General features: G+C 38.5%; 1 protein-coding gene across 2 annotated transcripts; it reads right to left on the reverse strand.

Annotated features, from left to right (window-relative positions):
* Window positions 1-488: 488 nt before the first annotated feature.
* Window positions 489-25,993, reverse strand: cep55l (centrosomal protein 55 like). 2 transcript variants are annotated; one of them, XM_073027461.1, is made up of 9 exons: window positions 25,743-25,993; window positions 23,968-24,246; window positions 17,642-17,695; window positions 13,437-13,563; window positions 12,310-12,626; window positions 9,774-9,845; window positions 7,603-7,643; window positions 6,439-6,564; window positions 2,928-3,067 (listed from the first exon to the last, which is right to left on the reverse strand). In XM_073027461.1, the coding sequence occupies exons 1-8, from the start codon at window positions 25,911-25,913 to the stop codon at window positions 6,486-6,488; spliced, it is 1,140 nt and encodes a 379-aa protein (XP_072883562.1). In that variant the 5' UTR covers window positions 25,914-25,993; the 3' UTR covers window positions 2,928-3,067; window positions 6,439-6,485. The 2 variants fall into 2 exon arrangements, with proteins under 2 accessions (XP_072883561.1, XP_072883562.1); XM_073027460.1 differs by lacking the exon at window positions 7,603-7,643 and having other exon boundaries at window positions 489-3,067.
* Between the last annotated feature and the right edge of the window lie 306 nt (window positions 25,994-26,299).

A 26,299-nucleotide genomic window follows, 5' to 3' on the forward strand; every position in this document is an offset into this window, starting at 1 on the left:
GTTTAATTCTATTGCTAACAAGCCATAAAACAAGTAAATTATTTTGAGGGGAATAATAGTTACAGAAGTAATTTTTCATTTCCAGCAAGGAGTCTTAATTTGCTTGCAAATTGTTAAGGCCCCTGGCAAATTTTCTTCTGTGCACAGATAAAGATCCACCTTCTGTTCATGGACACCAGAGGTGTCTTGTGAAATGTTCTGGTGCAATGTTAGAATACTACTTAGCAGTATGCAAGAACATATAGAAATGAAACTGCTCGTTCCAGCAAGTAAGTTATCCTATCGCAACCTTTGAGGTATTTTGTCATTGTTGGTGCAGACAGACTGGAGTCTCCTCTTTCCAATTGTTTCATTGCCAAATTAGAAAAGCTGAACAGGATGAAGACAAGTCTTCCATGGTCTTTTGGAGTTCAAAAAATTGAAAGGTAAGCAAAGAAACATCAGATTCTGAGGAGACATGATAAACAGAAAATGTGTTACGTATACTACAGTGCTTTACACACTGGTTTAGAGAAACGTCTTGTTTGATGGTATACATATATATAGTTAAAAGACAATAAACTTGACTTAATATTCATATTTTTGGCTTGGCTGAAAATGATCAGCAAACTGCTTTATTAATGCAAGAAAATAAAATGAGATTATCAATTGTTTAATCATTTGATGTTTATTTAAAAAGTTACATAAAAATGGACTGACAATGTTCACTATTGTAACTAAACAGAATGAAACCAAATAGGGTGAATCTATTACCACTCCATGTGCATGTGGTTATAAAAATAGGCAAAAAGCTAAAAAGTAGAAAATAAAACTTTGTACAACGCATTCTGACTTCATCTATATAATTCAAGTTTTGCAAAAATACTTAATTTCTGGAGATAATTGGTTGAACTCAAATGCCAGTATTCAAAATTTTAACCACAAATTCAAACTAATTTACTTGCACTATATTCACATATAGCTGACCTTGGAAGGTGAAGCTTTACAGAGGTATCTGGCAATGTTTTGGAGGGGTGGGGAAGAATAAAGTGGGTCATTACAGTGCATTAGAAAATTACAAATCACACCTGCAATATCTCCCCATTTGATTATCTGAGCTGCTTAGTGAAGTGCATCCCGGTCCAAGTGCTTCCCAATAATATTGTGCAAGAAAGCAATACCAAGCCATTTGTTATAACTGGTTCAAGAATACTATAACTTTAGGAATTGACTGACATCCTATTACCCAAATTGCAAGTAGATGGTCTATTACAATATTAAATGCAGATCTATAAAAAATACTTGTAAAATTACTGAAGTAAACATTCACCAATTTGGAAGGAAACCATTGTTGTTCCTGGTCAGGTCCTATAGTATACACACAGATGGAAGTTGAACCTGTAATTAACCTACCTTTTACCTATTTTAGGCTTAAAGTACAGTGCGAACTAGAACATTATGTTCTTGTATAATACAATTCTGAACAGAGAAGCATTGAGGACGAAAAATGAGTATTTTAAGAGATAGTTATAGTCATTCATTTTCCACATGCCATTTACCTGAAGGATTGTATGTTTATATTTTAATTTAAAATGAGCATAAATAAACATTCTAAAAAGCAAAGAACTTTAAATTGTTCTGTAATAATTATTATAATATTTTCAACAGTAGCATTTATTCAGTATTCTGTCCCAATATCCTGCAGTAACTTGAAACTAGCTACAGTAAGTTTTCCCAGTGCTTCTTGCAATAAAACCACATTTCTGAAACAATTGCATTTGGCAATCCAATATTCATTCTAACAAAATTAATTGAACAAAAAGTTAATGAAGCTTGTTAGCTGTGTCCAAATGTCAGTTGACTTTTAGAACTTTCATTAATCCAACTGTATGCAATAATTAACTAAGAGATACAAACTCTTAAACCATTTTAATAAATGACATTGATTGTAATTCAACCAAATAACTTGACCAAAGTGCCAAACAAACACAAATATTGCATTATCCAGGCTCTGTAGTAGCCACTAAACAATAAAGGCAGCAGGATTTGAGGCTTCTCTGGTTATTTTCTTTGGTCAGACGATGCAGAGTGGAACTGTGAAGGAAGTCAATGCAATTAAGAAAATAATTAAAATTAAATAGGTTTATGGAGCAAAACAATTGCAGCTTCAAGTTACAATAAACTATCAAGAGCAGTAATACATTTCATGTATCAAAACATTATATGCCCAAGTAGAAAAACAATGCACAAACAAGATTTTAGTAAACATGCTAAATGCAAGTATTGTGAATTCTTTCACAGTATAGCTTTCATGTGCAAATCAATTAGCAAATGTTGGGGGGGCGGGGGAGGGAGGAAAGCAAATCTTAATGCCTCTTTGCCCTGCTGAGGAACATAATGAATGGCAGAGTTTAGGAGTGCTTAATCATTCAGTAAAGCAAACTCTAGCCATGAGATAACATCCATTACCAACTACAGAACTGGCTGCCATTCAAGATTACAGACTCCCAGGACAGAGGCCTTGAGATCACAAGAATACGCGAGCAAACCTAAAAATGTGTTCAAGAGTTTAAAATTACCTGACATTGTTTTAGTAAAGTTAATTTTAGGCATGATATGCTATTAGTATTTGCCACTTGATTAATACAAAGAACATTTCAAAAAGGGAGATCCAATTCAAAAAGTCAAGATCATAAATACCATTGCAAGAATGATATGCTAAACAATCCCTAGGAACTCAACATTTTTGCATCTATTCTAAAGATCAAACTCAAATAAAGTCCCAATTGAATTATTTCCCCACTGCAAAACTTTAGGATTGCAAGCTTTGAGAGTGCAACTGAAGAAAGAAAGGGGGAGAGAGAGAGAGAGAAAGGGGGAAGAAAAAAAAAATCAGAATTTAATAATTGCAAAAGTCAACATGTTCCAGCAGGTCTCGGTGCTGACTGGTGGGGTACTGAGCTTTGCACTTGGGGCATTCCAAGAAACTGTCATTAAGATGATTTTTAGATCTTGGGAAACTTGATTTCTCTTCACTCTCACTGTTTCTGTTCAACCCTGGCTCCAGGAGGCATTTGTGTTCTATTTGCTGCAACAAAAATATGCATTTTTAAAATCATTTACTCAAATATGCATTCAATACATTTCAGTATTGCTGAAAGGTTAAGTGTTCAAGGTTTGTATGTTTACTTTGTTCTAGAATGGATGGTTCAAGACCACATGATGCATGCTGCTACAGCCACAGAAGTGGAGTACTCTAGTCATATAGTCCAATATTAATTTTATACTCTATTGCCTCTTTAACTCTTCCCACCAAAACACAACACTTACCCTTTCAAAATATTAATTTTCATCTAGCACCTAATCTCAGTCTCGACTCCCAATTCTTGAAGCCTATGATCCTCCTCACAGATCATGATGCCACCAAATGTTGTTATTACAATACAACATCATAGATCAGTACAGCACAGAAATGTGCCCTTCAGTCCATCCTGGACTGTTATTCTACTAGTCCCACTGACCCACACCTGGATCATAACCCTCTAATGCTCCACCCATCCATGTATTTATCCTAACCTCTCAAATGTTGCGATTGAACCTGCATACACCACTTCCGCTAGCAACTCATTACATACTTGCAGCACTGAGTGAGGTTCCCCTTTCACACTTAACCTAAGACCAGTAGTCCAAGGTTCAACCAAACTCTGGGAAAAGCTAGCTTGCATTTATCCTCTCTATACCCCTCAATTTTGTATACCACTGTCAAATCTCCCCTCATTCTCCAGCGAATAACATCCTAACCTATTCAATTTTTCCCTATAAATCAGGTCATCGTCCCAGCAATACCCTTGTAAATTTTCTCTGTATTCTTTCAATCTTACTGATACCTTTCCTGTAGGTGGGTAACCATAGCTGCATACAATACTCCAAATTGGGCCTCACCAACATCTTGCACAATTTCAACATAACATCCCAGTTTTTTATGCTCAAAAAGGTCATAAAGTATAGGAACAGAGCTAGGCCATTTGGCACATCAAGTCTGCTCTGCCATTTCATCATGGCTGATCAATTTCCCTCTTGGCCCCAATCTCCTGCCTTCTCCCCGTATCCCTGCATGCCCTGACTAATCAAGAATCTACCAACCTCTGCTTTAAATATACATAAAGACTTGGCCTCCAAATCTACCTGTGGCAAAGAATTCCACAAATTCACCACTCTCTGGCTGAAGAAATCCCTCATCTCCATTCTGAAAAGGATGCCCCTCTATTTTGAGGCAGTTTTCTGATCTTAGACTCCACTACCATAGGAAATATTGCCTCCGCATCCACTTTATTGAGGCCTTTCATCAGTTGTTAGGTTTCAATTAGATCCTCCCCCACCGATCCCCATTCGTCTGAATTCCAGTGAACAGGCCCAGAGCCATCAAACTCTCTTCAAATGACATGCCTTTCAATCCTGGAATCATTTGAACGCTCTCCAAAGTCAGCACATCTTTTCTTAGATAAAGAGCCCAAAACTGCTCACAATACTCCAAGTGAAGACTCACCAGTGCTTCATAAAGTCTCAACACTACATCTTGCTTTGAAATTCCAGTCCTCTTGAAATAAATGCTAACATCACATTTCCTTTCTTCGGCAAAGACTCAACCCACAAATTAACCTTTAGGGAATTCTGCACAAGGATTCCAAAGTCCCTCTGTACCTCAGATTTTTAAAATTTTTCTCTCCATTTAGAAAATAATCTACTCTTTCATTTCTACCAAAATGCATGACCAGACATTTCCTGACATTGTATTTCATTTGCCACTTCTTGCCCATTCTCCTAATTTGTTTAAGCCTCTCTATTTCCTCAAAACTCCCCTCCACCTATTTTTATATTGTCCGCAAACTTAGGTCACAAAACCATCAATTCTGTCATCCAAGTCATTGACATATAACATAAGAAGCGGTCCTAACACAGACTTTTGTGGAACATCACTAATCACCAGCAGCCAACCAGAAAAGGCTCCTTCAATTCCCACTTTTTGTGTCCTGCCAATCAGGCAGTGCTTTATCCAAGTTAGTAACTTTCCTGTAATACCATGGGCTCATAACTTGTTAAGCAGCATCATGTGTAGCACCTTGTCAAAGGCCTTCTGAAAATCCAAGTACATACACAGATTTTCTTTTGTCTAAATTGCTTGTTATTTCTTCAAAGAATTCTAACGGGTTTATCAGGCAAGATTCTAACTTAAGAAAACCATGCTGACTACAGGCGACTTTATCATGTGCATCTAAGTACCCCAAAACCACATCTTTAACAATTGACTCCAACAACTTCCCAACCAGAGGTCAAACTAACTGGCCTACATTTTGCATTCTTCTGCCTCTCTCTCTTCTTTTAGAGTGGCATGACATTTACATTTTTTCATTCCTCTGGAACTATGCCAGAATCAATTGATTCTTAAAATATCATTACTACTGCCTCAACAATCTCTTCAGCCACCACTTTCAGAACCCTGGGTTGTATACCAGCTGGTTCAGGTGATTTATCTACCATCAGACCTTTCAGCTTCCCAAGCACCTTCTCCCTAGTAATAGCAACTTCACATATTTCTGCCCCCTAACACACTCAAACTTCCAGCATACTATTAGTGTCTTCCACAGTGAAGCAAAATACTTATTCAGTTCTTCCGGCATTTCCTTGACCCCCATTACTAACTCTACAGCATTATTTTCCAGTGTGCCAATATTTTCCATATCTAGCAAATATTTTCAGAGTATTTTCTACTCTCACCTCTCTTTTACACTATGTCCCTGAATAAACTTTTGATATCCTCTTTAATATTATTGACTAGCTTACCTTCATATTCCTTCCTTTCCTTGTTAATTACTTCTTCCCAATCCTCTAACTTCCCATTAATTTTGCTCCATTGTACACCCTCTCTTTGGCTTTTACGATGGCTTTGATTTCTCTTGTTAGCCACAATAGTGTCATCTTGCCTTTAGAATAATACTTCTTATTTGGGGTGTATATATTCTGCGTCTTTCAAATTGCTTCCAGAAATTCCATCTATTGCTACTCTACTCTGATTTATGAAAGTCAATGAGCCAAAAGCTCTCTACAACACTTTCAAGGAATTATGGATCTGTATTCCCAGATCCCCCTGTTCTACCACACTTCTCAGTGTCCGAAAGTTCACTGTGCAAGTCCTACCCTGGTGTGCCTTCCCAAAGTGCAACACCTCACACTTCTCTGCATTAAATTCCATCTGCCATTTTTTAGCCCATTCTTCGATTTGGTCCAGATCTGCTGCAAGCTTTGATAGCCTTCCTCACTGCCCACTACGCCTCCAATCTTGTGTCATCTTCAGATATGTTGATCGATATCTATGAAGTTATACCATCACAAATGGAAAAATAACAACAAATTATTTCCCCCACAATGGATAACACTCAAGTAAATTATCTGCATACTTACAGTATTCTCAAGTCTTGCAATTTGCTCTCGTGCCTTCCGCAATTCTTTCAAGACTTTGTGCAATTCATGTTGCAGATTTTGACGTTCATGTTTTTCATTTTCAAAGTCTGAAGAAATGTTCTGCATCTATAAAAGATTAAAAAGTAATTTCACAACCAAATGCATGACAAATTAATTAGCTTCCATGCAAATTTTTAAACTTTATATGGTTCTGTATTCAGAACTGCATTCAGTTTTGACTACCATATTACAGAATAACTTTATTTCTATTTCTTGTGCTTTCTCTGGAAAGAATACAAAGGAAATTTCCAAACATTCTGTCATAACTGCAACCTGCAAAGACAGGGGTGGGCAAACTTTTTGACTTGTGGGCCACAAAGGGTTCTAAAATTTGACAGGGGGGCCGGACCAGGAGCAGATAGACGGAGTGTTTTGGTAATACACCTGATAAGAGAAAATAAAATATCATGGGATATGTAGAAAACATGTGCTTTAATTCCAATTGAAAATGAACAAATGCATTACAACAAAATATCTGTCTTTGAAGTCCCATGGTATTTAGCTATTTATTGAAATGACTTTTAAAACACTGAAAATTAATTGAATAAAATACAGCTTTTTTAATAGTAACAGTTATTATTTTAAAGCACTGAAAATTCTGTTATCCTTCAAGATATTATCATCATCACTCTCCTCCTGACTGTCTTTATTTCAAAAACGGTAGGAGATGCAGGTCTACTTGTCCTGCTCCTTCTTATTCAATTGTCCCGTGCCAAAACTCAACAACGACCAGTGTCACTGACAGAACAGTGACAGCGCACCAGTATGCGGAGCGCGTTATTTGATCTGGAGCGCATTTTTTATTTTGAGAACGTACGTGCACCTGCGCACTACTCATGTCCATCACTTAACAGGAATGACATGTAACATGTAAGGCTTATTGAAAAAAATATTTTCAAATGCATTTTTTTTTTTTTACATAACACAACGAAGAAGCTTATTTTTAATTTCAGTGGGAACAGTGTTGTTGGTCTCCCTTTTTAGCCAGCGCATCAAAGTCTGGATTTAGTTTTGTTGTGGCGATTCTCAGGATGGATCTGAGGTGTTAACAAGGTTTATTAATATAATTTCATCAAGTTCTGCGGGCCGGATTAAAAAGCTTACCGCATATGGCATATGGCCCGCAGGCTGTAGTTTGCCCATGCCTGTGCAAAGAGGATAAATTAGACAAGTTAGGAACCTAGAAAGAAAACAGGCAGGATCCAGTACACTTCCCAAACTACTGAGGTCAACAACTGGAGTTACTGTGGTGGTGGTAGTTAGTGGTGAAGGATAAAGATTTGATTTGGTTAAACTTCTTTGGTAGAGGACTGCAGAAAAAGTACAAAGAACTGTAAATATGAAAGGAAATTGGATCATTAAAACTGTCCTGTGTTTGCCAGATAATCCCTTCACATGACAGATCATGGGAAAGATTCTATTTTGAGTCAGGTGCTGGGCATGCAAACAGCAAGATTTGGGAGAGTACACTGACCTTGGCTTGCTTACGCTTTCAGTAAATTAGTAGGATTTTGATGAATCAATACTGTTAACAGAGGAGCAACACCCAAATCCCAGGCAGGAGCATTTATTAGATTAGATCATCATCAGGTATGCAACTGTAAACATGTCCAGATTACCCACACCAGGCACTGAAGACCACTGCACTGTTCATATAAACCACTCATATTGATATCAGGCTCCAGAACAGTGGCATCAAAAGCATTGCTGTAAAGGGCCCTACAATGGTAGCCATTCTTAGACAGTACCTCATAGATAAATCTAACCAACAAGAACCACAGGGTATTAGCTGACCCCATGTTCACCATAAATAGCATTTAGCTGAATCCAGCAAAAAAAGGCATGACCTTAGGGTAGTCAGTGGAACCATAGCAACTTGCTGATACAATTGCATCCAAGTTCTTCAGCATTTCAAGATCAGTTATGACCCAGACACCCAAGATTCTACCTCAATTAAATCTAAGGAAGAAAGTGAAGTTATCAGAGAAGCATGTGTTAATAACTAGTTATTGAAAGCAGTTCAAATAACTCATTTTCAATCAGTTCACAAAAGGTTTCAGTTGATAAACTAATTCAGAGGTTCACAATTTTTTTTTTATGCCATGAACCCCTACCATAAACTGAGGAGTCTGTGGACCCCAGGTTGGGAACTCCTGAACAAGTCAGTGGAATTCCTTTGACAAGATATTTCAATGAAAAACCTCTGGATTTACAAAGGGCACTTCAAACACTGAAGGAACCAACAGGCCATTTTTATCTCATTAACTTCTGGCAAATTCATCTAAAATACCATCACAGAGTCAACATGGAAGTTCATCTTCACATTATGGGCAGCCTCCATGGTATTACAAGATACTACAGTTGGTTAAATTGGACAAACTCAAACTCCCACTATCAGTACAATTCAGATGGAGAACACTAAATAAGTACAGAACTGCACATTTCCTGAGCCATCTAATGGGACTGATTGCTCGCTATTTAGCTGTGCCAATTATGTAATGACACTTCGCTCTCACTTTAAACAGCAAACATTTATTGCATTTGAAGTGATAACAGAGCAAAAACCAATTGATTATACAAAATCAAAAACAAAGATAGATTGAAATTTCCAAAAAAATCCATAATCCCTACAATGTGTATCTATACAATAGTATCTATCTATTAATAGTCTATACTGTAACTGCATTTAAACATTCACACAGCCATGAGCTTATTGAATTACAGTTGGTTTACCCTCAATGGATTGTTTCAACTTAATGGTCTGGTTGATCAGCATGTTGCTTTTGCGTTTTGGTCATTTCCATATGATCTCAATACGTTAATATATTGTTTGATTTGCAAAAGATAATGCTCTGAAACTGCCTTTACATAGGCTACTTCTGTGTGTCTTAACCATTTCAAGCATATATTTTACAGCTAAAATCGGCATCCGTTAGTCTTGTGAGACCATGGATTTGCACCTTGGAAGGTTTCCAGGGCGCAGGCCTGGGCAGGGTTATATGGGAGACTGGCAGTTGCCCAAGCTGCAAGCCTTCCCCTCTCCACGCCACCGATGTTGTCCAAGGGAAGGGCACTAGGACCCAAGCAGTTTGGCACCGGTGTTGTCACAGAGCAATGTGTTGTTACTGCTAGTGACAAGGCTAAGCATTAAATACATCAGCCACAAAAATCTGTCTGCCTTTCATTCCCATAACTTAGCTATCAACTTGAATTAAGAATATATTAACACTTTGTGAATCTAATACATTATTTAAAAACAACACTATTCATAATACCTGTTGTTCCATTATTCTATTTCTTGATTGTTCTTCCTGCTGGTTGATGGAGGATCTTTGAAGAAGCTGGATCTAAATATTAAAAACAATGTTCTGTTATGATGAATTTAAAAAGGGTGAAATAATTTTCACACACACATTTAGAAGGGCTCAAGGAGATTGCTTTGCCTAAGAGGGCAAAAATCCTAAGATTAACTTAAATTTTATTTTTAAAAAGTATATATTTTAAAGCATGTCATTGAAGGTTGTAAATGAAAAGAAACCAATAAGAAAATTATCAAATATGGCCAGAGTTTCTGAAGATTGTGTTGTAGAACACTACAGCACAGTACAGACCCTTTGGCCCACAATGTTGCACCAATCTTTCTAAAATCAATTTAACCTACATAGCTCTCCACTTTCTATTATTCATATGCCTAACGTATGTATCTGCCTCAACCATCATTCCTATCAGGGTGTTCTGTGCACCCACCACTCTAATAAACCAATCTATGATATACCCCTAAATTATGCCCCCTCATATTAGCCACCCACCCCCCTGGGAAAAGTCCCTGGCTATCTAGTCAATCTATGTCCCTTATCAAAGTCACCTCTCATCCCCCTTCACTCTAAAGAGAAGAGCCCTAGCTTGCTCAACCCATCCTCATAAGACATGCCCTCTAGTCCAGGTAGCATCCTGACAAATCTCCTCTACACCCCCTCTAAAACTTACACATCCTTTTCATGAGGTGACCAGAACTTAACACAATATTCCAAGAGTGGTCTAACCTGGGTTTTGCTTGAACTCATTCACCCCCAACTAATGAAGGCCAATACGCCATATGCTTTAGCAACCCTATCAACTTATGCTGCAATCTTAAGGGATCTCTATAGATGTGAAACTCCAAAATCCCTTCCTCCACACTTTTAAGAACTTTGCCATTAACCCTGTACTCTGCCTTCAAATTCGACCTTCCAAAGTGAATCATTTTACACCTTTACAGATTGAACTCCATCTGCCAACTCAGTCCAGTTCTGCATCCTATCAATGTCCCATTATAATCTATGACAGCCCTCCACACTACCCACAATTCCAACCTTAAGCATCATCTGCAAACTTAGTAACCAAACCTTCCACTTCCTCATCCAAGTCATTTATAAAAATCACAAAGATCTAGGGTCCCTACGGAACACCACTAGTCACCAACCTCCAGGCAGAATACTCTCCATATACTACCACCCTCTGCCATCTATGAACAAGCCAATTCTGTATCCACACAGACTAGTTTCCCTAGGCACCAATGGTCCCCCAATTTTCTGAAAGACCCTACCATGGGGATCCTTACCAAACACTTTACTAAAATCTATATACACATTTTGTATCATCTTGCAAAGAACATTAACAGTTTTAACTTCAGTTGTTAACTTTAAAAGAATTCAGATTAGGTGTAAAGGACTTTAAAATACTGGAAATTTATAGGACTAAAGGGAATTACTATTAAATGTATAAACAGGATATCACTATATTTAACCATGGCAACCTCAACTTTTTCAACGAGCATCTTGTACCACTTGTCAGTGGGTCTTTTATATAGAACTCTAACGGCCCTGTATATTCATTGATATACCCATAGTAGGTAATCTACCTCTTAAAAGGATTGTACATGTGTACTTAGATACAAGCAAGCACTGTACTGTATCAGCATATCAAGAGTTCTATAATATAAAGTATAAAAATTGAACAGGTTCCTCTACACTAAAATGTAGTTTAACATTGATCTAGTAACAATCAAAATATTCAACAATAGTAAATATTTGCATGATTTCTTTTAGAACATCAGTAGCTTCTGAATATACTACTTCAATAGCTTTCAGCCATTCTAATCTTCACATCAATTCATCCAAATTCACAAAAGTGTCCAGTCCCAGAAAGTCCTCATGTGATCTGTTAAGGATTCAAATACCATAATAAGCTAACAATAAGAGCAAGAAAACCCTTCACCCAAAAGGTATTAAATAAACGATATAGACCATCAAGTTAAAAAAGAACCATTAAAGAGAAAAAAAACATTGTGGCAAGTAGGCTACACCTTTGCACAAGGAACAAATTGGGAACCTTGTTGAGATGTCAAATACTAATGAAAAATGCATTTTGTATAAATAAACTAATTCCTTTGAGATCTTGAGTCTCATACCACTGAAAATATACAAAAGCCAACAAAATCCCTGAATTAACTGACCAGTGAGTACTCTCAGGGTTGAACTGACAGCAAAAGAATTTCAAATGCAAGAAAAAACAAAAAGCTGGTGTAAAAAAAATCATTCTAAAACATGGTTCAAATATACTAAAATGCAGTTACCTACATCCCAATGTAAAAAATTCCTGAATATCTGATGCCATAGCTTGCATTCTCAATCATTTATTTTGATAACAGATACGATTCTATGTAGTGTCCTCACAACTAATGCAAAATGACACCAGCTAAAATGTGTTGCAGTGGTACAATTGTAGAACAAAGAAATACTAGACATCATTAAATGTGAACTGAATTTTGACCTGATACAAAAGGTCAGCTGATCTTTTTTTCTCCTCTTCATGTTGAGCTTTGAAGGTCTCCAAGTCAGTTTGAAGTCTCTGGATCTTCTCAGCTGAGGATTTCCTTTCTTCATCAGCCTTCCATTTGTTGCACCCTTGCTCTGTGTGTAATTTGATACTCATGGCCTTGACTTCCAAGTTCTTTTCTTCATAACACTTCTTCAATTCAGAAAGTTCCAACTTTAGTCCCTCTGCAATCTCACACTGTTCTTCAAAATTTTTCTTAGCAGTTGAAAGAAGTTCGTCATAGTGTTTCTGCTTCTCTTCTGACAGTTGATCTGCATCAACATTGAAATGTAACTCGTCAGAAAATGGCAAATCAAAAGCTTCATAAACAACAACCTTATAATCACAGGTTCAAAAAAATCCAACATAAGCAAAATATGTCACATGTCCATTTGGACCGACAGATTAATATTTTTGAAAAATATTTGAAGTGAGATTAGCGCATGGTATTCAAATCGGTACTCCAAACTAAAAATTTACTTTAGATGTTAGAAACATTGGTCTAATCAACTAGGAATGCACCCGAAAATCCATTCTGAAAGGGTAATGAAGGGTTATTTCATATCAGATAAACTGTTAAGACAGTCTGGAACAACTATTAAAGATTCTGGTTAAAGCCCATCCAGTTAAAGGCCCGAGAAAGTTATCCCCAAGCAAAGCATTCTAGAAAGTCTTTTTGTATGCTAAGCCTAGTATTAGAAGATACTTCACAGTAAAACAAAATTAAGTGATTGAGATTCCTTAAACTAGTTGCAAAAATGATTACAATTTTAATGTTTTCTTTTACATTATTCAGAGAAAGTTGAGCATAGCATTTTTAAAAAAAAATATCAAAATGTCTCAGCTCATATTTTCAACTGAAGAAAATAACTGTCACAGGAAAACTACCGGTAGGTACTTCCAGTCTTGGGGACCAAAGATAGCTTTGATTTTTAATCCTTGATCTATAATAAAGAGCATCTCATCTGAAAGTGATAGAAAAATATTCTGTTTTGAGAGTACATAAAAAGTGTATTATGGTATGCAGGGTTAAGTTGTTTCTCTAAAATAAAATCTCAAACAGGAATGATATAGTTCCATACTTGCTGTGCTGGTATCACAATGTTTTTTAGTTTCCTGCTCCAGTTCAAATATTCGGGCCAGTAGCCCCCTGACATAGGCCTCCCGCTGTTGGTCATAAACTAGCCATTGCTGGTTTTTCTCAAGAGCCTGGATAGAAAACCAAACACATATTATCAAGTAACAAAAGTATTTAAGTTACAGCAAACTGTGCACACACAACATTCATTAGGTTTACATAAAGTCTACAAATTCTGGAAATCTAGAATTTGTATATTCTTTAAAATGCTTTGGTCAGCATCGAAAAGGCCAGATTCAAGTTCACAGAGCACTTACATTTCTCTTGCAGAGGCTGATTAGTTTAAGTTCAATCAATTTTTTAAAAAAACTTTGTCTTAGTTACTGCCCTGTCATGCCTTATAAAGTTTAAGCTATATCAAACATGTAACTAACAGTGGAATGTTTCAATATTCTCTCATTTGCTTCAGACAAGCAGTTAAATCTCAAACTATACAAAATACCTCAGCTGTGGAGGGGAAGAGTACCCATTACCAATGTGTGCCAGGAACAGGTTTCTTACCAGAAAGGAACAGGCATATACCCAGCTAGTGCGAGTGCTAGCTAATCTTAAAGATGCAGAAACAAATCATGGTGCAAAGCAACCTGGAAAAAATTTGTTTAATGTCATCTTGGCAAGAAACTCTAGTAAAAAATCGTCTATGTTTTTATTAAAATGGTTTCCTTCATAATTAATATAGAAGCTTAAATGTCTGATGGTTAGCACAAAAACTTGAAACCATTCTGACATCTAGTGGAGAACTGTCTAGCTACAAGGTAATAAAGCATTAACATTTACAGTACAGTCTGCCCTCCTTATCCGTGGGTTCCGCATTGCGGTTTCAACCAACTGCGGATCAGGAGGGCCAACTCCCTTAGCTCTATATAGATTTAGTGGAAGTATTTAACCAATGTTCAAATATAATCCAAAGTGCCCAGATTCATCACCTTCCAGCAGAGGAAGGAACATCAGAAGGGTAACCACATCCCAGATTGCCTTAGTGACCAAAATAGGTGAATGTGTTCAAGAGAAGCCTATTGGCCTTTGGCCTATTTAAACATGGCTTTCAAAGGCAGTAAATCACATTATTACTTCCATAAAGAAAAACAAAGCACAGGCAATCAATCCTTAAGGGTTTTGTTCCCAAGGACTGCCTAAGCTGGTTTCTCGGCAACTCATACCAGTTAGAGAAAATCCATATCATATCGCTCTAAATATACTTGCTGTAATTCATTTCATTGAATATTCACCCAAATACTGTTATTAAACTAATAGAGTACACTCACTCCCTGCTTAACATTGAGGATGCGCACCTTGGAGGTGGAGCTCTATGCAAATCAGCCCCATGCTGGGTCATAAGAGCATTACAGAAATGGACGTGTGTCTGATTAAAAAAAATTAAACCCAAGATATATATTATTTTATGTATACACAGCAATTTGTGGAGTAACAAACATGTAATAGGTCTGTACATCAGTGGAGGGAAGTGGGTTGTGGTTACGTCTTACAGGAGGGACCAGGCTGTGGGTTCTCTTCTAACTTTGGCTTTTCCTTCAAGCAGGCATCGAGATTTGACTGCCTTTTAAGTTTCCTCTCATGAAGCAGTGCTCGGTAGCAGGAAATCATGTCGAGAACATCTCTCTTTGCTTTATTGCTTTGCTCCCAGTCAGGTTATTATCAATGAACTGAAATGAATTTGAATTGACCTTATTTCTTAGATCCTTCATATACATGAGTAAAAATCTTTACACTACGTCTCCATCTAAATGTGTAAAGTGCAATTTATAATAAATAGTATGCACAACAGGATAGTCAATATAACATAGAAATACAGTTGTGTAAGCATGAATTAATCAGTCTGATGGCCTGATGGTAGAAGCTGTCCTGGAGCCAATTGGTCCTGGCTTTTATGCTGCAATACTATTTCCCGGATGGTAGCAGCTGGAACAGTTTGTGGTTGGCGTGACTCAGGTCCCCAATGATCTTTTGGGTCCTTTTTACCCACATCTTTGTAAATGTCCTGAATAGTGGGAAGTTCACACCTACAGATGTGCTGGGCTGTCCGCACCACTCTCTGCAGAGTCCTGCGATTGAGGGAAGTACAGTTCCCATAACAGGCAGTGATGCAGCTAGTATGGATGCTCTCAATTGTGCCCCTGTAGAAAGTTCCTAGGATTTGGGGGCCCGTACCAAACTTCTTCAACCGTCTGAGGTGAAAGGGGCACTGTTCTGTCTTTTTCTCCACACAGCCGTTAAGTACAGACCATGTGAGATCTTCTGTGATGTGGATGCTAAGGAACTTAAAACTTCAAGTGTGTCGCTTGAATTTCCAGCATCTGCAGATTTCCTTATGATGTCTATAGGGGTTAGCCTGTCTCCAATCCTCCTGCAGTCCACAACCAGCTCCTTTGTTTTTGCGACATTGGCAGAGAGGCTGTTTCCTTGACACCACTGTGTCAGGGTGATAACTTCTTCTCTGTAGGCTACCTCATTATTATTTGAGATTAGGCCAATTAGTGCAATATCATCAGCAAATTTAATTAGCAGATTGGAGCTATGGGTGACGACAGTCATGGGTATACAGGGAGTAAAGAAGAGGGCTTGGTACACAGCCCTGATGGGCGCCTGTGTTGAGGGTCAGAGGTGAGGGAGACCTCTCTTACTGCCAGCAATCTGACAGGAAGTCCAGGATCCAACTACACAAGGCAGGGTGAAGGCTAAGGTCTCTGAGCTTCTTGTCGAGCCTGGAGGGAATTATGGTGTTGAATGCTGAACTGTGTGTCCATGACTTGTGTGATCGCAGTGATGCTAGTGCTAGGAATTTTATGGTTTACCAGTCCTTTGCAGCCTTGAACCCAGATGCATGTTTCTCTGCGAGAGATGGAAGTACAAGAAGGCGTTCTTTTCCAAAATAGGCTCATTTCATCTACATTGAAGACAAGCTTGGGAAGGGAATCATCCTTTTCAATTAAGGCCCTCAGTGTTGAAGGAAAATCCTGGGCTGCCTTGCTGTCTGCACTAGCCACTTCCCCAGAGATACGTATGCTATGGAGGTTACTGTGCTGTTTAAATCTATTAAACCAACCTCTGCTAGCTGTAAATGTTACCAACATACCATCTTCTTCCTGAATACAACTGAAGATGCTTCTTGCCTTTTCCATTGTTACCAGCTAGCTTAGGGGCATGTTTCATTGCGTTTGGTCATCCACCCATATACTTAGTCTGTTTTCCATTTTTTCCCCAAGTGAATGACTCCTTGACGAGTCACCTTTGACAATGATAACTTTGAGGTTGTCGTTGCAAAAGCTTTTATCTCATCTACATTTTTTATAATTGTTCTGATCATCAACGTAATCAATTTCAAAGAGGTACCAACATCAACCTGACACTTCCAAATGCCATACCACTTGCAGTTTCACATCCATACTGATGCTTTTCCGAGACATCTTAGATATACTACCCTCATGGGAAGCTGCAGGCTGTTTTCTAGACATTATGGGTGAAAAGAGTGGAATAAACTGGCAAGGGAGCAGGAATGTTTACACATGCGGGTAAGGCAGTGTATGAACTAATACTTGATTGGCTGTGAGTGGCTCAGAGAATATGTAAAGCATTTTCATTGGCTAATTGAATGTTTATTACAATGGCCGCCACCGAGAAGTTTTAAGTGTTGTTTAGAATAAATTTTTGTAAGTTTTAAAAATTTCTACAAAGAATTGAATAACTGCATTATAACAAATCAGCACCATGTGGGGTCTGAGTGCATATACATTATCATTAATAAATACCACCAAACATCTTGTCATTTTGAAAATACTTTCAAAACATATGTTGTATGACTAAAGCCTACACTACATAGAAATGAATTTTTTTTTTAAATGTATTATGTTTCCACCCAAATGTAAACACCACTATTACAAACTACTATGGACTTATTAATTTTGAGTGACATTGCAGTAATACAACGTTTGTTAAAAGGAAGTTTCAGTTCAAGTTGATCATCTTTAATCAGAACTGAAAAGTCACAGACCTACAGTGTAAATTTATTTCTCGCTCCAATGCTACCTTATCTATTGCATGTCTTAAATATTCTGGGTTTTTTTCTTGAAATCACAGATTTATTCTCAGGAGTAATGCTTTGTTGTTGTTGTTTTTTTTTAAAGAACTTACATCTTTCAGTTGAGCTTGAACAGTTCCAAATTCATATGATGACACAGTTTGGTTCTATAATACATTAAAAAAAAGAATCAGTATTAGGGCCACAGATATAAAAGACAGCAAAATAAAAATAAAAATCAGCTCCAACCTCCTAAAATTAAGAACAAAGACATTTTTCCCCTTTTATCTTTACTGCAACTTACTGATTATTCTAGATAACTAATATTGAAATTGGTGATTACCGTAGATGTCAGATTATAAGCCGCTACTTTTTTCCCACATTTTGAACAGCTTTGAACACTGCGGCCTTTACTACGGTGCGGCTAATGCATGATTTTTTTCATGCCACCAAAAACATTTTGCCTCGTAACAGTAGACCAATAAAATTGATGAGTAGTTCACAGAGGTCCAATGAAATTGTACGATAAATCAAGCGCACTTTCACAATTAAATTATTGTAAATCAGTCATTTGTACTCACCCTCATCAACATGGAAAACACTCAAAGAAAAGCATTGTGCTGCCTTTATGGCAGTTATTTAGTTTATAATATTTTCGCTTAGTAATTCATTTTCTAGTTAAAGTTAGAAGTGTTTTAACTATATTTGTTTTCTGTACTACATCGCGGGATGCTATGATGTCACACCCGGTTTCGCCGCGTCTTGTGGGAAAAATGCCGTTTGCGATAAACGGGAAAGACGGGGGGTGAGCGGCGGAGCGGCATTAGATCTGAGCGAACGCTGCTTTTAAGTTAAAGGCGATCAATAACTTTTCCTGGTAGGCTGCAGTATATATATTTTTTACCAGTCGTTAGGAGATATTGGAATGTTGTTCAGTAAAAAAGTATACGCAACGTATATTTAAAAGTAGCCGCGTTACAGGCACGGTTCGAAAAAAAGCATTTGCAATATGTATTTGTTTATGTTACCATATGGATTTAATTAAAAGTTAAAAAATCCTCACGTGTAATATCTTTCTGTGTAAATATCTCATATTACAACGTGGGACACCTACGGCCGAAAATCCGGTGCGGCCTAAAATCCGGTGCGGCCTGTACAAGTAAAAAATTGATTTTCTTTCTAAAATTAGAGCCAGCGGCTTTTAATCAGGTGCGCTCTGTAGTCCGGAATCTACGGTATATAAAAATATTAGAAACAGTCCAAAGTCAACATGATGTAATTTACTACAGAAGAGCATCTCAAGACTTGTGCAGTAGCCAAGTCTTGTCTAAGGTAATAAAGATGTGAGGAATCTAATTTGACATTGATATAGCAGAAGATCTGGTCCAAATCCGTACTCAGCTGTTGGACTTTGCAGAGGATTAAGAAATAGAGAATGGGGCAAATTGCTATTTTTGAATTTTTTCTATGATAATGAGCTTGGTGACACTGACATATAGTAATATCAGTATCTGTGTGCAACTACCAGCATTTCACTTCAAGATTTAATCATAAATAATCCAAATAAAGGACAAGCAAAGAATTCAAAACTAAGTGGTCAAGTCAAGTGCATATTTTTGAGAGAGAATTTAAACCATAAGACTTTGGAGCAAATTAGGTCATTTGGCCCATTGAGTCTGCTCTGCCACTCCATCATAGCCGATTTATCTTCTCTCACAACCCCATTCTCTTGCCTTCTCTCCATAACCTTTGACACCCTGACTAACCTAGAACCCATCTACCTCTGCATTTAAATGACTTGGCCTCCATGAATGAATTCCACAGATACACTATACTCTGTCTAAAGAAATTCCTCCTCTGTTGTTAAGGGACATCCCTCTATTCTGAGGCTGTGCCCTCTGGTCTTAGACTCCCCCACTACAGAAAACATCCTCTCCAAGTTCATTCTATATTTGAAAGCTTTTCGATATTTGATAGGTTTCAATGAGATCCACTCCCCCTCAATTCACTCTTCTAAACTCCAACAAATACAAACCCAGAGGCATCAAATGCTCTTCATACATTATCTCGTTCATTCCCATCAATCTCCTCTGTACCCTCTCCAATGCAGCACATCTTTTCTTAGATAAGGGGCACAAAACCGCATGTGTGGTCTGACCAATGTCTTATAAAACTTCAGCATTAAATCCTTAAAGAGCAAATATCAAATTCCTAAATCTGTCTACTGTAGTAATGAAAATAGTAAGTGACTGAAGGAATGAGATTTTAGACTCCACACTATGAGATTGATTGATTGTCAGTCATTAGAAAAGTAGTTGCAATATTAACTACTAGATGTTATTTTCTGTGGCAAATTTATTAAGTAATTAAAATGACAATGTTAGGAACTTATGAAGCTCAGAGGTTTGGTAAGAGATGCCAGTTTATTGAAGATAGCATTTAGAATCTAAAACTTTAGATGGTGTTAGATGGACAGCAGTCTGAGGTCATTCAAAATTCACCTTTTCTCGCAGGAAAGAGTATTCAGCTCGTAGCACCAAGAAACTAGTAACTCTAATGCAAATTCCAACCTTATAATTTATTTTTCAATCTGAAAAATGTTAAAATTCTATCTACAGATTATTGAGGATTTTTCAAGTGAATCTCAAGATTTAGAGCTTATAACAGTTTTAGTCAAAAGCAGAAATCAGTTTACTACAGATAACTTTGAAATGGTGCACCTGTATTTTGCAGTTAAGTGCCAGGGACTGAATATATGCCTGTTTGGTTTAACGCTAGCTTTATAGGTTAAATTCACCTGCCTCTTTGTCAATGCTCACTTCCTTTTATTGTACATTTGCTTGCTTCCCCATTGCTTACTTGCAGAGGATAAAAAATTGACAGCATGATGGTCAGTTTGAGAGTTATTTTTTAAAGAAATAATCATCAGGCAGTGGGAAAAGAAAATAACTGATATTTGAAAAACATGGCTTTGTAAATGACCGCCACAAATAGAAATTATGTTAGACTATTTTGAATAGTTCTTTGATAAAGCAAATGCAGAGCATTTATGAAAGTAACAAGGTTACGAATCAGAATCAGGTTTATTGTCACTGACATCAGTTGTGAAATTTGTTGTACCAGCCGTACAGTGCAGACATAACAAATTACCATAAGTTACAGTAAACAATAAAGAGTGCTAACTATGAATAAGAAGAACAACACACACAAAATGCTGGTGGAACACAGCAAGCCAGGCAGCATCTATAGGGAGAAGCGCTGTCGACATTTCGGGCTTACTATCTTTCCTTTCGGTTAGTCTTGACCCGAAACGTCGACAGCACTTCTCCCTATAGATGCTGCCTGGCCTGCTGTGTTCCACCAGCATTTTGTGTGTGTTGTTCGAATTTCCAGCATCTGCAGATTTCCTCGTGTTTGCTCTATGAATAAGAAGATAGTGTTCAGGGGCTCACGGACTATTCAGAGATCTGAATGATAGAAAGGAAGAAGCTGTTCCTAAAATATTGAATGTGGGTTTTCAGGCTCCTACAAATGACTTACTATAATAATCAAAACATGTCCTATTAAGGAGACTGTGATGACATGAATAAAATACAGAAAACAGAAACTGCAAGTAATAGCTATATCTGCAGAAAGGTTGTGCAGAAATCTCCTGGTTGTTAGTATTAGGACAATGGTTCTTTTTGAGAAAAAGATGGACTTCAGTTTGGGTATAGAGTGCAGAGTTGCAACAACTTCTATTAGGTAACTAGGGTGCATTTCCAAATGCCTTCTCTTCCTCTGAGGCTGGGTTGAGCCAAGGTGACCCACTCACTCCCCTGTAATAATAGTTTCTGTGATCCTCTCACAGTTTTTCTCCATTGCTGACTTACAAACAGTTGTCAGGAATAGAACCCTGTCATAACCGGGGAAATGCCTGTTCAAAATTCAATGCGCTGACCTCCAATGCTGCCTAGGTGGAGTTTTCATCCTTTTCATGTTATCGTGTGGGTTTCCTTTAGGTGCTCTAGTTTCCTCCTGAATCCAGAAAACATGTTGACTGAGGTTAACATAAACAGAATCAAGGGAAAGTTGATGAGGATATGAGGATATAGGTTATATGGAAATAACTGGGAAAGTGGGATTGTTGGGGTTGTTTTGGAAGCTGGCATAGACTAGATAGACTTATTGGCCTCTTAATCATATGTATTTTCTTATGAAAGATATACACAGGAAAGAATTATACTAGACTTCAGGAGACATACAGATGTTGAAGGCAGCCACACAGTTGAAAGGTAGAATAGGAAAAGATAATGTGGACCAATTGATAATTTTAAATTCTGCAAGAGCACACCAATCCTCAACAACAGCTAAAGTGGAGAAAGCCATTTAGAAAAGCAAATGAAATATGCAAAAAGTATTTCATGTCCTTTAGTGCATTTTAATGCCAGTATAAACAGCATCACAGACAAATTCATACCGATTCCTATTTCTCTTCGCTTTTCCAAATGTCAATTTGTTTTGTTCCATATTGTCAACTAAAGATTTTCATTACTCTGTCAACTTGCACACCCCAGCCAGATCTGACTCCCATTTCTAATTTGTTGAATACTAACTTGTAAAGTATTTTTGCTATAATATTTTTGCCCATACAATTTAGTTGTTGCCTCTTTATTGCTGTATTTAGCAGCACCCCAGTTTCCAGTATGGACAATCAAGGACACCGTTCTGCTGTTTAACAAAGCAGAGCAGAAGGGCATACCAGCAGCCAGCCGGGTGGAACCAAAAATGAAGCACCACCAGCTGGAAAATAAAGCTGGAATATAGGATTACTTGAGTGCTAAACAGCAAAAAAAATTACAGAGAACTAATCACTCACAATCTAAAGATCAGATCAAGGTTCTGCAGCTGTACCACACTCAGTGTTGAATGATGACGGACGAAGGAAGAGGCTTAAAGTACATTCACAACCTCCACAATAAAATGATAACATGTGAATGCTAAAGAAAAGGCTCAATTTTTCACAATGCTATCAAGTGGCACGTGGATTTGGAGAAGCACTTAGCACCAGACCTCAATGCAGCCTTGATGCAAACATGTTCGGAAGAACAGAAGTGAACGACAGCCCTCAATGTCAAGGAAGCCTTTGATCATTTGAGGCCCTGACAAAGCTGAATAATGGGTTTCAAAAGGAAAAACACTCCAGTACTTGGAGTTATACATTGCACTCAGGAAGCTAGTTCTGGTTGTTGAAATTCATCACACCAGCCCCAGGAAATCACTGCAGAAGCTCCTCAGGGCAATGTCCTATGCCCAGATGGATTCATCAACCTCAATGGCATCATGTAAGGATTCTCAATTTTGGCAAATGAAGCAACCCCTGTCTGCATGCATTAAGTCCCAGATAAAAGTTCAGGCATCGGCTGATACATAGCAAGTAACAATTGATCCATAAAAGTGCTAGGCAATAACCATAGAAAACCTACAGCACAATACAGGCCCTTCGGGCCACAATGCTGTGCCAAACATGTACTTACTTTAGCAATTACTTTGGGTTACCCATAACCATCTAATCATTTGCCATGACATTCAAAAACACTACCATGCCTGGGTTCCCTGCCATCAATACCACAGAGTAGGAACTCATCTGGATTAGCCACACAAGGACCATGGCTTCGAGTAGTTCAGAAGCTGAGTATCCTGCAGCAAATGACTCACCATTTTTCACAAAAGACCTTTTCACCATATGCAAGACAAAAGCCAAAGTGGTTACTCTCCACCTGCCTGATTGCAATGCCAACATGTTTTGAAAAATCTATGGCAAAGCAAGTTTAAATATTGCACCACTAAACTATTCTACCTGCTACGTAGAGATGCAAGGAGCATCACTTATCCCAGACATCTACAAGGGTTGCCAACCTTTTTTTAATGCCTTGGACCCTTACCATTAACTGAGGGGTCCATGGACTCCAGGTTGGGAACCCCTGATCCACAGGAATCTTAAACCTTCTGAAAGTCATTGCCTTAAGATGAAGTTTACCCTGTTTATTTTTTCAACTCTGAACAGTGGTGCAGAGGAAAGTATGCATGGGTTAGCTATACTTGAAATATTACTTTTTAAAAAATCTGTTTAGCTCCTAAAACTCAAAGCAACAGCCTTCAACATTTCTTCTTCCTGCGTCACTTCTGCTGTTTCCCTAATCTCAAAAGAACATCTTTGCATTCTCTAATGTACCCATGTCCTATGTCCCTGAGCATTGAATACTGCAGTCACTTTCCCACCCCCCAGCACAGGGTACTCACTTTTCCAAAGGCAGGACTCGTATTATACAATTCATTTGGACAGTTTACCATAGTAAACCCAACAAAATTTTACTGGTTGGACACAGCATGAGCAAATCAAGTTTTAGATACATCTACAAATTTAAGTACAAATACTGTAATTGTTAATAAACTTTACCTGGGCTTGAAATGTTGAAGCATTCATTTCAAGTTCTTTACACTTTAATGTGATTGCAGACAATTCATTTTTCAGGTTTTCAGTTTCCTCACTCAAAGACTTGAACAGCTGCTCTTTAGTTTTGGCATCTTTATCTTTTTCTGCAAGCTGGTTATGTAGAGAAGCCACATCTTTCCCACCAGATTTTGAGAGTTGATCTCTCATTGTCAGAATCTGCTTATCCCTCTGTTCAAGTTCTTGGGTCTGCTTCTGTTTTGTGGTTTCAAGTGTAAGAATTTTCTAGACACAAAGAAAAACTTTGTGAGGATGCGACTTGAAGTTTTCATGTTTAAAAAAAATCACAGAATGTTATCAAAATGCAAGGATATCACCTCCCAAGGAGAAGTAGCCAGTTTAATTTTGAAGCCAAAATAAGGTAGTTATTGGAGCTTAAAGTGTAAAATAATACAATGGTAGAAATTTGGGATATTTTTGCATTGAACTTGAAATTTTCAGTTTTAATGCCTTAAAAAAGCACCACCCAAATTGTTCAGTCTGAAAAATTTTGCTCCAGAGGCTATGTCAGCAAGAAATTTTCCAAATGGTATCCAATTTTCAATGAAAGCACCTAATTGCAGGAACCCAGTAGAAACTGACAAAATGATTGACAGGTTCAATTTGGGTACAAAATCTATGTTCTGGTAGATTGTTTTAACCCCAATACAGGTTTCAATAAAACAGCAGCATGAATGATGAAAACTACCACCTGCTTAACAGCTGTGATAAAAACTGGCATGACTACATGCTGAACAAGTATGAGGAATTTATGCATACCAAAATCAGAGATTCTATGTGCAGCTTATGTAATCCATTCATAGGCACTATCTGCCATTTCAGTTCTATTTGCACACCACAGCAAATAAAGCAATCAATGCCTACATACTACAGCAAGGCCTACACAACATTCAGACATGGCAACATTTGCTGCACAAAGTGGTCTTCATCAAGACACAATTTAACCACCTATTCTTGACATTTAAATGGCATTACTCTCTCTAAATCTCCACCAATATCCCAAGCATTAATACGGAGAAGAAACAAGAGATGTCAGCCATATAAATAACATGATTATAAGGATTATAAGATCAAACCAGAGGCAATGCATTCATCGGTGAGTGACAATTGCAGATTTTCTCCATCTGAAAGGCAAGAGTTAGGAGTGTAAAGGAATACTTGCAGTCCTGCTGAAGAGTCACGGTCCGAAACGACAACTATATTCTTTTCCATAAACGCTGCCTGGGCTGCTGAGTTCCTCCAGCATTTTGTGTGTTGACCAGAAACATTGTTTCTCTAGGAAAACTCCCTGAGCGCTTCAGGGTTTATTTCCGGCTTCCACAGTATTGTTATTCTGGCATTGCATAGGCCTACCCAGACAGAGTTGTCGGGGAGAAAGGTGGGGATTTAACAGCTCTGATATGAACGCCGTGGGGCGGGGTTATTAGGGGAAGAGAAGTGGGCTTCAGCCACGCAGCGCAAAGGAAAATCGGAAATGAATCATTAACCCCTCTCGCTTTACAGCACTCATCCTTTTACGAAGGCAGCCAGCCACGGTGCATAAAAATGCTGCAGCCAGGTTAACGGGCACATTGCCAGGCGATGGGGTCTACATCCCGGCAGAATATCACGTCTCTAGCTCTTCCATCTCCCCCTCAAACCTCACCCGTGGCCGTCTGAGGATCCCGCACAGCCCTCGGCATTCACCGCGGAGAGCGGCTCTCCGAGGGAAGCCAACGCACCTCCAGGAGCCTGTTCCTCTCCCTCTCCCACGTCCGGCCTTTGCTCAGCTCTTCCAGGGACCTCTTTAACTGCGCGTTTTCCTTGCGGAGTTTCTCCGCCTCGCCGTCCGACTTGGTCATGATGTTTTTGCCGAGGCCGAAGCGGCTACTAATGATGTTTTTCGAGGTCATTTCTCACGCGGCTGCGGCCACAGAAGACGAGTGACTGACAGACAGACTCAGGGCCGTTCACCAACCGCCCCGGCAGAATGTCATCGTGCGAATTCAAATCTCCCCGCCTCCAACCCCGGGGCACGTCGGGACATAGCCGGGCGCGCGCACGGGCGCACGGCATCTTTCGCCCGCGCACGCACAGGTCGTACGCGCCGGGTGGACGCGCGCACGGGGTCGGCTGGAGAGCTGTGCCCATCGTTACGATGCAAACCATTATTCGAGCTGCGGCCTGGCAGATCTGGGGAGCCAGGTTGAAACCTGATCTCCAGCGCTGCACCCTGCACCCTCCCGGGTTCCCTTCCACATCCCGAAGATGGGCGGGTGGTTCAACTTCCCTGTCAGAA

Source organism: Hemitrygon akajei, chromosome 23 (assembly GCF_048418815.1).
Source record: "Hemitrygon akajei chromosome 23, sHemAka1.3, whole genome shotgun sequence".
NCBI lineage: Eukaryota > Metazoa > Chordata > Chondrichthyes > Myliobatiformes > Dasyatidae > Hemitrygon > Hemitrygon akajei.

Excerpts from the sequence above, each read along its gene's own strand:
- cep55l (XM_073027460.1), bottom strand. The coding sequence starts at position 25,913 with ATGACCTCGAAAAACATCATTAGTAGCCGCTTCGGCCTCGGCAAAAAC. Across the intron at positions 17,696-23,967 it reads CTTCAACATTTCAAGCCCAG|AACCAAACTGTGTCATCATA; the intron begins GTAAAGTTTATT and ends AATGTATTATAG. Across the intron at positions 12,627-13,436 it reads TTGTGATACCAGCACAGCAA|ATCAACTGTCAGAAGAGAAG; the intron begins GTATGGAACTAT and ends ATGTTGATGCAG.